The sequence below is a fragment of the Ochotona curzoniae genome, unplaced genomic scaffold, assembly GCF_017591425.1.
Source record: "Ochotona curzoniae isolate NIBS_2020 unplaced genomic scaffold, NIBS_Ocur_1.0 scaffold_1037, whole genome shotgun sequence".
In the NCBI taxonomy this organism is placed as follows: Eukaryota; Metazoa; Chordata; class Mammalia; order Lagomorpha; family Ochotonidae; genus Ochotona; species Ochotona curzoniae.
In genome coordinates, this window is record NW_024467083.1 from 3,791,383 (window position 1) to 3,809,654 (window position 18,272).

The window sequence follows — 18,272 nt, forward strand, 5'->3', positions numbered from 1 at the left end:
GTTGGGACCACCTGGTTGTAAATAGAATAATTTCATTCTTTTTAATAGCTGAATAATACTCCATGGAATAGATGCTTTTAAAGTAAAGATTTAGGAAACTCATTCTCCCACAGTGAGGTGGGGGAATTATAAATGATGATTTAGTTCATGGGCTAGAAAATGAAAATTTACTCACATAAAAACATTGTAAGAAAAAATTTTTAATCCTATTGTATTACTAATTAATTAACTCAAGTAAACAGACATAAGTAGCTGCCCACTGTGCCCTGAGACACAGCATGTAGAGAAAATGATTAAATTAAAACAGGCAGTAAAGAAAGCTTCTTAATGATCTGAAAAAATATTCTGAGTACTTTCAAAGATTTTGGAGATTAGTACAATTTGTGTTTTTCCTTTTTCATGCTTCAAGAAGATATATTAGGAGGCATTATCTCAGAGCATTCATTTAAAAAAAGGTTTAAGAATGGAATAAAGGCAAAAGGAAAGTATGTTACAGTTAAGCATAAACAGTGATATACACAGTCATCTAAGAAATGTTGTCTTACTTAATTATCACAACAATATTCATATATCCATCCCTATTCAAGAATTTGACAGTAAGACAATGTACTTAATGACAAATCACTAATAAAATCATAGCATTATAATTCATATCTTGGTCTGTAATTTCATGCTGTTTCTAATATTAGCATTTTATTCCTAAACAAACAGGAATAAAAAGGGGAGATAAAGACATAAAAACAGGAGGAACAGGGTGAAGAAAGAAGTGATTAAAGAAGAGAGAGGGCCTGGCAGTGTGGCCTAGCGGCTAAGGACCTCGCCTTGAACGTGCCAGGATCCAATATGGTCACCAGTTCTAATCCCAGCAGCTCCACTTCCTCTCTATCTCTCCTCCTCTCTGTATAACTGACTTTGTAATAAAAATAAAATAAATCTAAAAAAAAAAGAAGAGAGAAATTTTACTTGAGTTACTGGCTACAAGTAGGAAATGCAAATAGGAATTAAGATATAGATGAATCTACACAAGAAAATAATTATTCTGAAATAAAACTACCTAATTTGTGTACAGCACAGAACAGGAAAAAGGGGAGAGGATGAAATATAAAATAGCTGGTTTTTTTTACTTAAAGATTTATTTTATTTTGGGCCTGGCACAGCAGCCTAATGGCTAAAGTCCTCACCTTCCATGCATTAGTATCACATATGGGCGCAGTTCATATCCCAGCTGCTCTGCTTCCCTTCCAGCTTCCTGCTTGTGGCCCATGAAAGCAGCAGAGGATGGCCCAAGGCCATGGAACCCTGCACCCATGTGTGAGACCCAGAAGAAGGTCCTGGCTCCTGGCTTCAGACTGGCTGGGGTCCAGCCAATGCAGCCACTTGGAGAATGAACCAGTGGATGGAAGATCTTCCTCTCTGTGTCTCCTTCTCTGTGTAGGTCTACCTTGCCAATAAAAATAAATCAATCTAAAAATATATTTTAATTTTTATTGGCAAGGCAGACCTACAGAGAGGAGACAGAGAGACAAAGATCTCTGTCCATTAGTTCACTCTCCAAATGTCTGCAATGGCCAGAACTGAGCCAATGCAAAGCCAGGAGCCTCCTCCAGGTCACCCCAAATGCAAGTCATTCCTTTCCAAATATGTTTTTTTCTCAGAATGAAGCAAAAGCAGAACATACAAGATAGATGAAGGATTCCATTCAATTAGTAATTGTTGTTAATAAAAAAATACCTGTTATATATTATTTCATTGAGCATCTCCATTTGGGATCATTGTGTTGCAAATGTCTGAATTTCATTTTTTTTAAGATTTATTTATTTATTTTTGTTGGAAAAGCAGATTTACAGAAAAGAGAGACAGGAAGAAATATCTTTCATCAGCTAGTTCACTCCCTAAGTAGTTCAATGACCTCAACGGAAGCAGCTTAGCTGATCTGAAGCCAGGAGCCAGGACCTTCTTCCAGGCTGCCCACAAGTGTGCAGAGTCCCAAGGCTTTGAGCCTTTCTCTACTGCTTTCCAGGGCCACAAGCAGGTAGCTGGATAAGAAGTGAAGTAGCTGAGAAAGGAATCATTGCCTGTATGGGATCCTGGTGCAAATAAGGCAAGTAATTGGCTGCTGAGCCATTGCGCCATGCCAGAATTTCATTATTTTTAATGGCTTTGTGGTATTCTTTTTCCATTCTTCTTTTAACAGGCATTTGGGTTGTTGCCATGTCTCCGATACCATGGATTGTACTGTAATAAATATAAGGATGCAGGTTGCTTTCTCATATGCAGATTTCACTCATCTGGATATATTCGGAGAATTGGAAAAACTGAATCATATGGTAGATTAATGATTAGTTGTCTCAGTACTCGCCATACTGACTTGGTGGCTGCAATAGTCTGCACTCCCACTAACAACAGAGTACTTTGTCCTCACATCTTCTCTGGTAAGTACTGTTAATAACCCGCCCACATTCCGGACTTGTTCATTAAGACTATCACAAGTTTACCACAAGATGGGTATGGGCCAGGGTAGGCAAAAGGAGGAGGTGAGCAAGACACTGGAAAGTACCCAAATTACCAAAAGAGGTTGATGGGAAGGGAAATACACAGAGTGAGTAGGGGCTTTTGCAAACTGCATGGGTCAGCAGGAGTCTTAAGGTGCTGTTGAAACAGGAGAAGGGTCTCAAGCTTTCGCCAAAACCAAAGGAGGTGATCTCGAGTCTCCAGACATGCACCGAAACCTTGTTCCTGCTGCCCCTGTCACAGACCAAGTAAGCTGAGACACATCCTGGTACTCGCTTGCTTACAAGTCTGTCCTCATATCCACAGGTTATTATTGAAAACAATTTTAATTTGAAGTCTACATTAAATATACTCACAGATTCCCAAAAGTTGTCATAAATATTGAGTTAATATTCATTAAGTGCTAAACAGAGCTAACACTCTACTGTAATTGCTAATATTGAGTGGTAAATGAGATGAAAATAAGATTTCCCTTTCTCAAAAATGTATAATGATTAAAATACACATTAAAATTGATTATGATTCAGTTATATAAAATGTGAAATTCTATTAGTTGCATCAAAATGGTTGGAATCAGAGGACAACATATTGAAGAAAACAGGACAGACATTGAAAGTCAAGTACTGTATTTTCCCCCTTTAACACATAGAAGATAAAATCTGTAAAAAAAAAAAAAAACAAACAAAAAAAAAACCAAAGAAGTAAATGCAAGAGAAACAAATGCCTGGATGTCTCAGTTTTGCTTCAAATACAATATTTTGTCAATCATTGTTTCAAATCATTGTCAGATTATTAAGAATTTCATACTATTATAGTTTCAATGAGTTTGTGACTTTAAAAAAGTTCTATAAAGTTGAGCATATTTTCATTTTAAAAAAATCAAATAGGATGTTTACTGTAATTACAATTAATTCAATACCAGTAAATAAGAAGAAAATCAGAATTATGAAAAAATGATATGGAAAGTAAGGCTTGAAAGATGAATAGGAATTAGATAAAAATCATCCCAGGAAAACAAAACATGAGTAGGACAGCTCCATACAAGGTACTCATTCAGCAGAGTCACAGAACAATAGTGAGTAAAAGGGGGCTTGGTCGTGGGTGTCTGGAAAATTAGGTAGGCAACACAATATTCAGGGCCATGCTGATGACTTAGGATTTTAGCTTAAAACAATAAGAAGATATTAAAACTAGGTAGGAAACTGACATTTTGATTTGCAATTTCAATAAATCACACTCTGCTGTGTGGAGAACAAATTAGGAACACATTGTGTGAGTGGTCAATAGATAAAAAGATACACTACATGCAAGATATTAACTGTGACTTGAATTAGGGATGCAGAAGTGATGGACAGAAAAGAACATACCTGACATAAATTCAGAAGTAAAAATAGCAAAATACTGGCGAATCTGAGCACCAGAATGGAGTGTGGGTCTAGTTGGGTTGGGCTACAGTATCAGCTAGTTCACATTAGGGCTGGAACTGGTGGCCAGCTGAGCTGAGTTAAACTGTAGCCTCCACCAACATGAGCTGGAACTGGGGATGGGCCGGGCTAGGCCAGGCTACAGCACCCACTGGCAAATGCCAAGGTGAGGCAGGACAGGTCAGACTGGGCAGCAGCACCCAACTAGCATTTGTGAGAACGGGGGTGGGAGTACAAACCTGGTAGGGGGCTGTGAGGGGATTCCTTGCTGGACCACTACTCCTACTGGTGAGCATGAGAGCTGGGATGGGGGCAGACCCGGCTGGGCAGGAGTATAACATCTGTTGGCTTCAGGAATGGTCTGTGCTGGACCCAGTATTGGCAAACACACACAATGGTCTTACCCATTTTTCTGCAGCCCTTGACTTTTTGTGCCCTAATCAACTATGTAAAGATTATCAAAATCAAATAATAATAATAAAAAGAATCAGGTATGGGATCACCTCAGATAAAGTTTCTTTGGGGATCCCCCCAACTGAATCACTTGACTCAGAACTCCAACCATGGAGAGAATTGCAGGTTCTATGGTCTGACCATGGATTGCAAGTGTCAAAGCTGAGCCTTCTCAGTGGCTTAGATGGAGTACTGGACAGCATATCCAGGTGCACAAGAAGACTATGGCAGTACTCTGGAGCCTGCAGAGGACACCTGGTACCATAACAGAGGACAGAACAAATGGATCAGTTGCCCCAACCAAGTGTTGGCAGCAAATATCTGGGCAAATGAAGACTCTAAGGTGGATTATGTCAGTCAGTGGATTCTGGAGAGATTTCACCATGCTTGGAGTGGCAAGATGGGCACGAATTCAGAACTGTTGAACTATCAAAACTTCTTGTGTAGGATCTTCAAAGCATGCCCCATATCAGGGTCCCTGGAATGGCACTGAGTGGTTTTCCTTTATTCCAAGGTACAGAGTTGGTTTGAGGCTGGGTTTGCCTTCTCCCCTTTCCTCAGATACAGGAAGGAAATAAAGAGAATGTGGAAACAATGATCTCATCCACCTTCCTAACCTTTGACCTTTCACACTCTAATCAACTGTGTGAAAATCATCAAAAATAAAAATAATTATTTTTTAAAAATAGCAAAATAAGAGTCAAATTAATATAAGGTAAACATATATATATGTATATACACATACATTCTCATAGGTGAACAATGAAATGGAGACTGCCATAACAAGAAGTGAAGGATGCATTGCAGTATGCATCTCTACTCCTGAATAATAGGTCTCCAAATAAAACTGGGAAATATATCTTGAAATAGGATACTGGGTTTTCTACCATTGTCTATACCCACAATGCCATGATATACTTAGTTAGCAGAATATTGGAGTTGTGAATGTTGCAGAAGGACTACACTACTGTAATAATACTGGAGAAAATAGTTGGGGTGGTAGTAGGGAGGGTGGAAGGGGGAATCCCTGGGCCTATGGAACTGTATCATGAGAAATAAAATATATAATGCACACAGAGAGATATAAATTAAAAAAATAAATAGGACTTGGTAATCAATTACATATTGGGGAAGAAGGTGAGGGACATATCAACCATAGATTTCTACCAAGAGAAAATAAGAGGATATGGAACACTGGAAAAGGACATGATTTGAAAGACAGTAAGCCTATTTTGGACCTAATAAGCTTAATACACAGTAAGATATGCAATTGGATGCCAGTTAGACAGATGGACTACAAGTCTAGGGCTCAAAGGGGAAATCTGGGCTGGAGACATAAAGCTGGAAAATCATGGAGGCAGAGAAAAAATGTAAAAGTGGGACTTTGAATGAGATGTGGAAAGGAAGAAGAAAATTGGTAGACTGTCGAGGCACAGAGTCTGAAGAGTTTAAATAAGGGAGATATGGTCAAACGTGTTAGAGGCTCAAGAAAGATTTATTAATGATCAGTTTTAGTGAAAGATTATAGCAGATGGTAGCTAGATTCAAAGTGGGTAAAAAATGAAGAAGCAACATGGATAATCTGTATTTTTCAATAAATTTGATTATGAAATAAAGATCACATTATTTGCAACAAGAGTCATTATTTCACTTAATCCTCAAAAGTACTATTATACTTACGTTAAAGATGGAAGCAAAGGCTTTATCAATCTTAAGTCATTTGCTCAAAGTTAAAGGACTAACCCAGTATTCTCATCTCATTAAGTCCTAAAAGTCATTCTATTTTCAGAAAAGAACTGAACAATGTACCTCTGTTTCTGTTCCGCAGTCAAAACAAATTTAGCATCTTTCACGAGAACAGAAGCAGCCTGCTGCACTCCTTTCCTTGTTGCACAAAACTGAAAAGGAATCGGCAATTTCTGAACTAATCATATTTAAAATATAATAAACATTATATTTAAGAATAAACAACCAATAATTCATACCACAAGTGAGGGTTTCTGATCAGAATATGTTTGTATGACACTGGCAATTTTGTAGTTGAGGTATAAGTCAAACTTAAATTCAGTTTGGTTACTATTGCAAGGAAATCCAAGGACCACCTTCTGAAGTTTCACAGGTCTATGGCTCTCATCCATTTTCAGACAAACAGCAGGTCTTTCACCATCTTTCAGCCATTCTGCAATCTTTAAAAAACAGAAATAAGTGCATTGTTTTTCCTAGTAAGGTTCTATGATTGAAAATGTCACAATTACAGAGCACCTTAAAGTCAAGTTTAATAAAGTAGTCTTGGTCAACACTGCATATTCCATTGCTACTCCCCTAATTGATACATTACTAAATCTTACTAATAGCAGATTTCAAAATTATATCCACTTCTAATTAACTCCAGTTTATTTTACTTTCTTTCATAAAAAATCCAAAGTAAAACTAAAATTGATTTTGTCATAGTAATGTAATTTCTCACCAGTATTTTAACCTCTCTGGTATTTTCCATACTATTATCTGGTAACAGCAGTACTTTTTTGCTGTTATAATAGCTTAATAAGTAGCAAAATAAATGGGTACATTAGTTTGACAAAGGTTGACCATTTTCAACCAAAGAGCAAATAAACACCTGAGTGATTACAGTGTCAAAAGCACATTCCAGACCCAGTGCTGGAGTCGTTAGCTAGTTATTGAAGCTGTGGTACACAATCCTTATCTTCAACAAGTCTGGTTAATAGTTAGGCTATGAAATTGGCCACTGATTTCACAGGAAGAAGATAAATCTATGAGATTTTCTTGCACATAAAGGAAATCTAAGATGCTCTCAAGATTATCCTGGGTAGGGATAAAAGTCGCACAAGGATTTACAGTTTGAGGGGCTGGTGTTGTGGAACAGTGAATAAGCCACTGCTTGCAATGTCAGCATCCTATAACCCTGGAAGTTCTGCTTGCTTCACTTCTGATCCAATTCCCTATTAATACACCTGGGAAAGCAGAAAATGGTCCAACTGCATGGGCCTCTGCCACTCACAAGAAAGACCAGCGGAATTCCAAACCCTGGACTTCAACCTGCTATAGCTATAGCTATTACCACCATTTGGGGAGTGAACCAGCACATGAACACTTGATTCATGTCTCTTGTCACTTTCTCTCTCCTCTTTCTGCCTCTTAATTACATAAATAAATCTTTAAAAAAATAGTTGGAAGGATCATCTTGTTATAGTAGGCTGAGAACTAAATAGGAGCAAGAAAGCAAAAATAGAAATTTTCACAATTTTTTAAGAAGTTGGTGTAAAAGTTGATGCAAATGGCCTTGTACATGGCCTGGTGGCATACTCGTGGGGGTCTGGGGGTGCGGGTTTGTGGAGGGCCTAGGGGATGGTATCAGTAGGGGTGTACGGAGACCTGGGGGCTCACATCCAGGCAGGTGGAGCGAGCCTGGGAATTTCCCCACGTGTGTGGTCCTTGGAATGATCAGGAAGAGGTAAGAAGATGTGTGGGAGGGAAGACCACTGGGGGAATAAGTTGTAGGTGAGCAATGACTTCTGGGGGACTTCTATCAACAAGGCCACTATATTTGCAGGTAAACAGGGGTGCTGACACTGAGCAGTTTGGAGAGGGGATGTTGGAGGACCTTAACGGATCAGATCTATGCACCAATCCATGTGGGAGCTCTCAGCTGAGCTAGTTAACATGGATCACCACCACCACCACCACTTACCAGTGCACTTTAAAGCTAGAGCTGGGGGCCTCCCTGGTGGGGCTAGACCACAGTACTCAGCAGTGAAAGTTACAACAGGGGACAGGTTATGTTGGGCAGGGATGCATAACATTAACCAGTACATGAGACGATTAGGTCTGGGGCAGATTCTGTGGGGATATGTGGGCCCACCCCGGGGGACTGTAATTTCTGCTGGTTTGCTTAAAAGTTAAGGGTAGTGATGGGCTGAGCTAGGCATAACCATGGCTGGGGAGAGCAGGTCACACTGGACTGGGCTATCACACCTATTGGTCTGCATGAGCCAGGAATGCAAGCAGACTGGTCAGAGCTAGGTTGCAGCATCCATCAACAAGAGTTGGGACTGGGGGTGGGCTGGGCCAGGCCAGTCTGCATCATCTGATGGCAAAAGCCAAGATAGCAAAGGGATGAGGTATGCAGAGCTAGGTCAGAGCAACCACTGGCATGTGCACAATCTGTGGCTGGGAACAGGCCTGGGAACACCTTGGCTGGGTTGTGGTTCCCCCTGGTGATCATGAGTGGAATGGGGATGGCAAACTGGGCTGGACATGACTGTAGTGTGTACTAGGTTTATTGAGTGCCAGACTGGGCTAGACTCCAGCACCTGCTGGTGCTCATGAGAGCCACTGTGGGTATAGGACAGGCTGGGCTAGGTCTCAGTACCCACTGATTCACAGAAGAGCTATGTCTTGGCGTGGACCAGGTATGTCTGGGCTGTAGCACCCAACAGTAATAACCAGAATGGATGTGGGCTGGAAGGGCAGGGCCATTGTTCCTGCCAGGACAGGAAGTAGACTGGGTCATTCTGGGCCAAGGACCCACTGGTATGCTTGGGATTTGCCACTGGGAGCTCCTTCATCAGGACACAGTGAATGCAGGACTGCAGGTGAGTGCAAGAACCAAGGCTGAAAGCAACCTAGACCAGACCAGGTTACAGTACCCACCGGCTTACGTGTGGGTCAGGTCTAGGGATAGGCCAAGTTGGGCAGTTCATAACAGCAACTGGCAAATCTGAGAACCAGGACAGGTGCAGGACAGTCAGGGACAGGCCACAACACCAGCCAGTCTACATTAGGGTTGGGACTGGGGCTAGCTGGCTGGGCTGGGTGGCAGCGCCAACCAGCATGAGGTGGGGGCAGACCAAACTGGGCCAGGCAACAGCACCCACCAGCAAATGCCAAGGTAGGTGGTCCATGACACACTGGGCAGTAGCACCCAACATGAGACCACAGAGAAGGAGTGGCGGTGTGAGCCTGGTAGGGGAGCTGTGGGTGCTTTCCTGATGGGCCACTGCTCCTACTGGTGAGCATGAGTACTGGAACTGGGGGCAAACCAGGCCAGGCAGGGCTATAATACCTGTTGACTAGCATGTGAACTGGGTTAGGGGGAGAGCCAGGCTAGGCTAACTGATTGCATCCTCTGGTGCTGCATAATGGGGTCAGTTGGTTTAGCTAGGCCTCAATGCCCAGTTGATGTGTACAAGAGCTGAACATGATGCAGGACAGATTGGGCCAGTTCTGCTGTACCTACTGGCAAGCATAGGAACCAGATCTGGGGGCAGGCCTAGTTGGGGTTATTAAGGGGTGCTCCAACTAGGCTGCAGTTCCCACTGATGTACATGAGGGCAGAGTGTTTGGTGATCAGGGTTGGGCTGGACCATATCATCTACTGGTTTATGTTAGAACTGACCCAACCATTGCAAGTACCAGTGTGTGTGTATGTGCGTAGGCTGATGTGGGTGACAACCTGAGCTGGACCCCATGCTGGCAAGTACATGCAAAACAGGTCTGGGATCACCTCAGACAAGGTTTCTTTGGGGATCCCCCAACTGAATCACTGGACTCAGAACTCCCACCATGGCAAGAATCGCAGAATCTGTGAGCTGCTTGTGGAGTGCATGTGTCACAATGGGCCTCCTCAGTAGCTTAGAGCAGGAGCAGCATGCCCAGATGCACATGGGGGATATGGCAGTCTATTGGGGCCAGCAAAGGACATCTGGTACCATGACAGAGGAAGGAGAGCAGAACAAATTGATCAACTACTCCAACCAAGTGTTGACTGCAAATATCTGGCTGAATGGAAACTCTGGGTGAACTGTGTCACCAAATGGACCTTGGAAGGATTTCCTCATCCTTGGATTGGCAAGATCATCAACATTTCAAAACCATCAAAACTACTTCAGGGACACAGAGATGACAGTGGGTGGCCATTCCTCATCCCAGGGTACCGGGGCAGATGGGATGTGGGTGCAGCTTGTCCCCTAATTTCTCCCCTTTCTCTAGACACAGAAGGAAGAAAGAGATTTGTAAACAATGGTCTCACCCACCCCTCCCTGGTCCTCGACCCTTCTCACCCTGGTCAACTGTGTAAACATCATCAAAAATAAAAATTGAATTTAAAAACTGAATAAAATTATAGATTCATTATGGCAAGTGTAATAATGCATATAAATATTTTTTCAATGTTCATATACCCATTAGTCATATCCTACTCAATGGCTTTTAAACTTTTGCATTAATCACTAGTGCCTTTTACAATGTCAGGCACATAGAACTGTTACTCAACTCAGCAGTTATTTTTGTTATTTACCATATTTTGCCAAATAACTAGCGCCATGATTATAATTACCATAACATACTATTAGACAAGTTAATATGAGGCATCTTAAACTTTTAAATACTAATAAACATTAGAATTCTAACAAAAATATTTTATCAAACCTGTGATTAGCAAAATTTTATGTTCTCAATACAATCATACTTAAGAGACCTGCCAAACTTTCTACAACATTCTTTCCTGTGAATTTTATTAGGAGATTGACAAGAAATAGCCCTTCATTTTTCTCTAAGAACAGAATGACTAACCATTTCATAAATCATAAGACACTTGACAGACTAAAATTTTAACTTACATCCTCAGCATTTGGAATTGTTGCAGACACAGCTATGAATCTCATTGGAATAATGGTGCTTCTGTTTTCTGACGTCTGAGATAAAGACCTTACAGTTTTCATTCTGCTGACTACAACTTCAAGAGTTGGACCACGATTTTCATCTTTTATAATATGTACCTAAGCAAGGAATCATAAAAGAATCATTAACCACCACAAAATTAAAAATCTAAAAAATCTGTTTAACCAACTAAATACAATATTAACATTCTCCCTTGAGAAAATAATGAGCATGTTCAATTTGAAGCAATAAAACAAACATGCAGTTGACGATAAAATGTCTTGCTTCTTTCTATCACTTTGTCTCCAAAAGTGATATATGAGTTTTCTACCTCATCAATGAGAACTAGTCGAACCAACTGGACCAAACAGTTATCTCTCCATTTCCTAGTCATGCTATCCCATTTTTCCTAGACAAAAAGCAAACAAACAAACAAACAAAAACACAAGTATATTAATGTGGTAAGGAATTATAGTAAATATTATTTTAGACATCAATAAAATTTTTCATATTGCAAATAATGGAAATGGTTTGGTTAATGCCTTAAAAAGTATCCTGAAAATACTAAAAAATATTTAAAGTTGTACAGATGTCTTAAAAAATGGGGTCCTCAATTTTTTTTAGCTTAACCACAAAAATATTTAAAGTACATTTTTATAACATATTTTAAGCTCAAAGTCTCCTTCAATAATATATAATAAATGAGTAAAGGAATAAAAGCAACATATATAATTAAAAATTATCCACAATAACAAATTACCTATTTTTTGTCTGTTTCTCCTATTGGTCATTCATCTTTTACTTATTGACTTGAAGTTTTTTTTTTTCTATCCTGAACACAAGTTTTTTTTTATGTGTTTTACATTGCCAACATGTGCTGCTTCTAATTTTCCTTTAGCCTTTTTTCTTGATGAAGAGAAACATAAGCCAAAAATAACAAAGCATAAATAACACTTACTGGAGTTGTCATAATAATATGAGCATGCTGAATCTCAAACAAGTCGTCCATTACTGTATCTCCAGTGAGTTCCTTACAACTCAATCCTATCGGTCCAAATTTTTCCTTCCAATCATTAAAACGCTGACTACACAAGGCTTTTATTGGTGCCACTAAAACAATATAATTATTTTGGAATGTCAATAAAATTTTAAGATGATTTTCACAAATTTTGTTTAGTAAAGTCGGGATTAAATATACATCTAGATATCCTCTAATACTAATAAATTCAAAAGTGTCAGTGTAGGCATATTATTTAGAAAGCTAATCATCCAAACTAACTAGAAACAGAAAAGTCTGCTCAGGAAAGTGAAACTAAGGGTGGACAGATGTAGAGCAGATTATTATTTTTTCATTGTAAGACTGTCTTTTATATATCTTAACTGTGTATATTCTTAGATGAAAATTTAAAAGAAAAACACACATCTAACAAAGAAATTCTTAAGAAAATTTCTGTAATTACACAATTTTTAATTTTTACATATTGCCTGTCCTTTTAAAAATAAATATGAAAGGTCAACTGTTTCATTTGTACATTACTTTTTATTTATAACTCTGGGAAAATGTGTTTTGAATTTAATGTACAAAAGAAAATCAACTGTGACTTGTCAGCATTAAAAATATATAGGGAACAAAATAACAATCCCTATAGCCATTTATGTCTTCATTTTGTTTCAATAGTTTTTTATTATAAGTAATCATTATTCTTAAAATATATACTTACTATAAACAATTTTAATGTTTGACCATGGCAATGGCACTTCCATTAGCAATCTTGTGATAGCAAGTTCAAATACTACAGTTTTCCCAGAACCAGTTGGAGCACAGATCACAAAGTTTCTATCTGTATAAAGGAGCTACAAAATACAATTTTTTCAATTATATAAATCACAGAATTTGTGACACCCATCCTCAAGTTTACTAGATAGCATGCTTAGGAAAGCTCACAGAGAATAATAATTTAAGTTTTTCTATCTATACACAGCTAAAATGGTAACCTTCCTATAAATCCTTCACTCTTAAATAATAGCACTATTAATATTTTTATCATGCTGTTTTATTTGTCAGAGTGGTAGGCTAGAACCAGAAGAAAACCATCCCTTTGGCTTCCAAGTTCTTATAAATCTAATTAAATACAAACCAATCCACCTATGAAAATCGCATCCATCCAATCAACACTTTTTTGAACCATTACAATGAGTGTAACATTGTGAATATAAAGATGTAATCTAGTCTCTCTCCTCTGAGAGAAAACAATCTAGGGAGACAAGGATGCTAAATTTAAAAAAGGATGTTAAATAAATAGTTTAGATAAAATACTTACATCATCAAAGGCTTTTGACTGTATATAGTTGAAATATGGAAATTCTTTGAAAATGCTTCTATATTTTGTCGCTTAGAATAATATTAAGGAATAAAATATATCAAGAGTTAAAAATGGCTAGTTTTCTTAAAAAGATTTATTTTTTTTTATTATTTTTTTATTGGAAAGGCGGATATACAGAGAGGAGAGACAGAGAGGAAGATCTTCCGTCCAATGATTCACTCCCCAAGTGAGTGCAACGGACGATGCTATGCTGATCCTAAGCCATGAGGCTCTTCTGGGTCTCCCATGCGGGTGCAGGGTCCCAAAGCGTTGGGCCGTCCTCGACTGCTTTCCCAGGCCACAGGCAGGGAGCTGGAAGGGAAGTGGGGCTGCCGGGATAGAACCGGCGCCCATATGGGATCCCAAGAGTGCAAGGCAAGGACCTTAACCACTGTGCCACCGTGCTGGGCCCAAAAAATGGCTAGTTTTTAAATTCAGTTAAATTGATTCTAATAACATAATGATGAATCATAAACATGCTATTTTTACATCCTGAAAAAGGAATTATTGGAAATTAATTCAGTCTGTACTCACATTTCATGTTCTGAGCATTTGTAACCTCTCTATGACTATGTAAGTATTATAATGTGACTGTTAGATACGATAGGAGAAAGGAGTAAGTTGGACACACGAAGTTAAGTCATCACTTGTGATACCCACATTTCCTGTCAGTGACTGGGTTCGAGTCCCATCTCCACCTTGCTTTCTGACCCAGCTTCCTGCAAATGTGCCTGAGAGGTTACAGATGAAATCTCAGATACTGTGTCCCCAGCTCAGCCTCAGCTGTTGTGGGCACTGTAGAATAAAACAAAGAAAGACAGGAGCTCTCTGTGCTTTTCAAATAATTTTTAAAATACATAAATATTTACAATACAATGGAAAGGATGCAAGTATATGTACATAAGCACATCATAACCAGCCTCTACTTTTTCTCTTATTCACCTTCATTAGGCCACTTGATTGTAATCTCTCCTTAGTAGTTAGCTTTGCTTTATTAATTGACAAGTATTTCTGGTAATAAACATTTGAATTCCTTTGTTTCTGATAATTTATCTGTGTTAAGTAGAGGATGTAATAGCAATTATCAGTAAACCGTTTCAACAGAAATTTAAATCATCTTTCCACTGTAAAAAGAAAAGCTCAAAAATACTAAGAGCTATGAGAATAAACTGTATCCTTTTTAAGGCAAAGTCTACTGTCAGCTTAGGAAAATTTTTTGCTTCTTCTTCTGAGGCATAATCTGCCAAAGTACACTATATACAGAATGCACAGAAACCTAGAGAAAGCTGCAAATAAGACAATGAGTCTTACAACTGAGGTTTTTTTTTTTTTTTGTAATCTAGCAGAAGATAATAAAATACCTAATACACCTGAAAATACAAACAGTTAAGACATACAACTACTGATGAACTGCTATTCTCAGCTCAAATTTCCCTTCTTTCTCAAAGTATACAGTTGCAGATCTCATCTCCACACTACTGTCCATTCACCCACCCCATCCCTGCACTTATCTTCCTGACTTCATGTACTACTACTCTTCCTACTGACTTTTCTGGTTATACTGAATTGTGCTATTGAAAAATATCAACCATGTTTCTGCTGTGAAGCTTTCTCAGTGCCTGGTTGTTCTTCCCTCCACGTTTCTTTGTGTGTGTGTGTGTGTGTGTGTGTGTGTGTGTGTGTGTGTGTGTGTGTGTGTGCCTCCTTTTAACAACGGCTTAAATCTCACCTTCTCAAGAAGGCCTATCCTAACTATCCTATTTAATTCCACATACTGATCCCTCAATCCCAGCAGTCCAATTTAATTTTCCTTTACCCTGCTCTACATTTTTCTCATAGTATTCATCACCTTCTAAAAATACTATGACTTATTTATAAACTGTTAACAATTGTCCAGATTCACCCCCTTCTCCACTCTCATCACAAGAATGTTAACTCTTTAAGGTCAAGGATTTACTGTCCATTTTCTTAACTGACATATTTCAAATGTTTAGAACAGTTCCTGAAACACAGTAAACACTCAGTTAATATATGCTCTTATTTATTAAATCAATAGTTAATTTATATATATTTCTTTTACTTTGCTTGTGCAGTTTATTAGAATATGTGCCAAAACAAAAATATAATTTTGAGTTTGTCAATTCTTCAGCTTTTGAAAGAATCTCATTTTTCCTTCAAGATAGGTCTCTTCTTATAAAATATTTATTTGTAACAAGCCCACAAGTGGGTTATCATGCTGGTTTTTCTCTCATTAGTTAGTTCTACATCAATTTATATTCACAAAGATGAATCTTTGATTCAGAACAGATATAGAATTGGGTTTGCAGCTCATGAGAAAACTCAACCACCAACATCATTTATCACCACTATCAACACTTGAAATCAAAATTTTCCTTTTGTTCAAAAAACTCTGAGCAATGTCATGGTAATTACTGAAGTGGGTAAAGGGACTGCAGAGCTGAAAACAAGTGCTCTGTGGCAATATTCTAGCTGACAAAACTCTATTGTCCTGAGAATTCAAATACACCGAAATATTGGAAAGATTCTGAAATAAATTGTGTCTAAGTAATTCACAAACAACTTACAATGACTAGTAGCTGATATTCCACTTGGAAACAAAGTATGCAAGCTCAAATGAGTTTGGCAGCAAATGAAAATTTGGGACAATAAACTAATGGACACAGAATAGCAACAGACTTAACTAATAGACACTTAAACAACAGAACTGCTTCAATTTTGCTAATAAAACAGGGGAAAATTTTAAGACTCATCAAAAGCTAATGTCAAAAAGAAAAAAGCACTAATGTCACAGGGCCTGGCGCAGTAGCCTAGTGGCTAGAGTTCACGCCTTTCATATGCCAGGATCCCATATGGGTGCCAGTTCTAATCCTGGAAGCTTCACGTTCCATCTAGCTCCCTGCTTGTGGCCTGGGAAAGCAGTCAAGGATGGCCCAAAGCCTTGGGACCCTGCACCTGTGTGGGAGAACTGGAAGAGATCCTGGCTTCTGGCTTCAAATCAGTGCAGTTCCAGCCATTGTGGCCACTTGGGGAGTGAATCATCAGACTGAAGATCTTCCTCTCTGTATCTTCCTGTATTCTCTCTGTATATCTGACTTTGTAATAAAAATAAGTCTTTTTTTTTTTAAGGTAATGTTATATTATGGAAAAGTGGAATGTCCTATTGTACAGATAACTAAACAACCTGCTCAAATTACTTGCTGCTAATCTATTTCTTACATTATCACTCTATTTAGGCTCACCACATAGAGGGAAATGTAGTAAAACTGATACACCATGCTGAGCAAAAATGTGAAAGATTGGCAATGTCTAAAGTTATAACCTCAATTTGTATAACTCTGGTAGTATACCCTTCTCCTGCCCCCATTTTAACTCATCAGTTACCTGCACTGGAGGCGAGTTTTCATAAATGGTCAAGCAATTGTTTTACAGTCATACTTTGGAATTCTCTTTGTCAATTCTCAAAGTACTCTGGGTTAAAGCTATTATTGCCTAGGTTTCTCCAGTACGACTGGTGAATATCTGGAAATCACTTTCTGCTTTGTGAACTACAGTGTAACTCGTGAATTCTAGAGTGCACTCTGGTTTTCAGTCACTAATTCCATATTCATAAAGTTTTGACAAGGTAACTTGATCTACTCAACAAATTATATAGTTTCCCCTCATTGTTTACAAAACATATTAGAAATAAAAACAATACTGAGAGACTAAAAGCAGTGTCTTATGATAGAAAAAGGGTAACAGTAAGGTGACAAGTATTTTAACTAAGCTGATTGTGAAAATATTTTTCACAATGCATAAAAATAACAAAACATTACATTGTATACTTTAAATACACAGACCTTTTATCTATCAATTATAACTTGGCAAACTGAGGGGAAAATAAAATTTGAAAAAATCCCTTGACCTTTTTCTTCATGTCATTAAATTGATATAATCCTTAAAATACTTATCCTATAATTTCCTATTATGCCTTTAATCATATCCTTTATTTTAGTCAAACTGGATTGTTTGTTTGTTACTTATATATTTCAACCCTATTCATGGCTATTTTTCTGTCAGAACAAACTATTATTTTATGTGCCTTACTTTATCTGCATTTAAATGTATCTGAATACAGGAAGACAAATAAGGCATGGTCCTTACTTTCAAAAACTTCTACAATCTTGATAAACAATTATAAGTACAATGGTGTAGGCATGCACATTTTCACAGAAGCAGAAAGGAAATCACCTCCTGAATACACATGTATATACAAAATAGTTACACTAGAAATGCCTATGATTACACACACAAACTAAATTATTGCTTGCAAAATGTAACATTTGTTGATATAGTCCCAATCCACAAAATGATTCATTTCCATCCATTTCCCCTACCCACTTTATTGTTGATCTTACCAAAACAGAAATTACATTGCAAGTAATTTATAAGTAAACATGCTCAGAGATCTGCCAATAATACATGTATAATTTCTTCCTTTATTTTATTCTAAACAAGGAGTTCACAACTAGCACCACTCTGCATGTCACAATGGCATAGCACTTATCCTCACACACATTTGTTTCTTACATGACCCACATATTCACCAACAGATTGTTTTGTCAACTAAAATAAACAGAAGCCTACTGAAACAAAATGTTCAAAATTATTTCATAAAAATATTATTTCATGAACAAACCAGCTATTGTAAAAGCATTTAAAGGATACGGATTTCTGTGACAGCCTTCAAGGAACCTAAACCATCTTCTGTTCTCCCTTAAAAAAAAAAAGCTAAGTAAGTATAAGGATATTTTTCACCTTTTCCACAAAAACTGCCCTTTGA

The 18,272-nt window shown here is 38.1% G+C and overlaps 1 protein-coding gene across 1 annotated transcript in view; it reads right to left on the bottom strand.

The window, feature by feature from the left end:
* HFM1 (helicase for meiosis 1) overlaps positions 1–18,272 on the bottom strand; it is a 117,998-nt gene that overhangs the window by 89,378 nt on the left and 10,348 nt on the right. Inside the window, 8 exon segments of the mRNA XM_040999009.1 lie at positions 6,198–6,286; positions 6,374–6,574; positions 11,027–11,185; positions 11,398–11,475; positions 12,025–12,176; positions 12,788–12,920; positions 13,388–13,458; positions 18,158–18,205. Of these exon segments, the coding sequence (XP_040854943.1) occupies positions 6,198–6,286; positions 6,374–6,574; positions 11,027–11,185; positions 11,398–11,475; positions 12,025–12,176; positions 12,788–12,920; positions 13,388–13,458; positions 18,158–18,205 (931 nt within the window).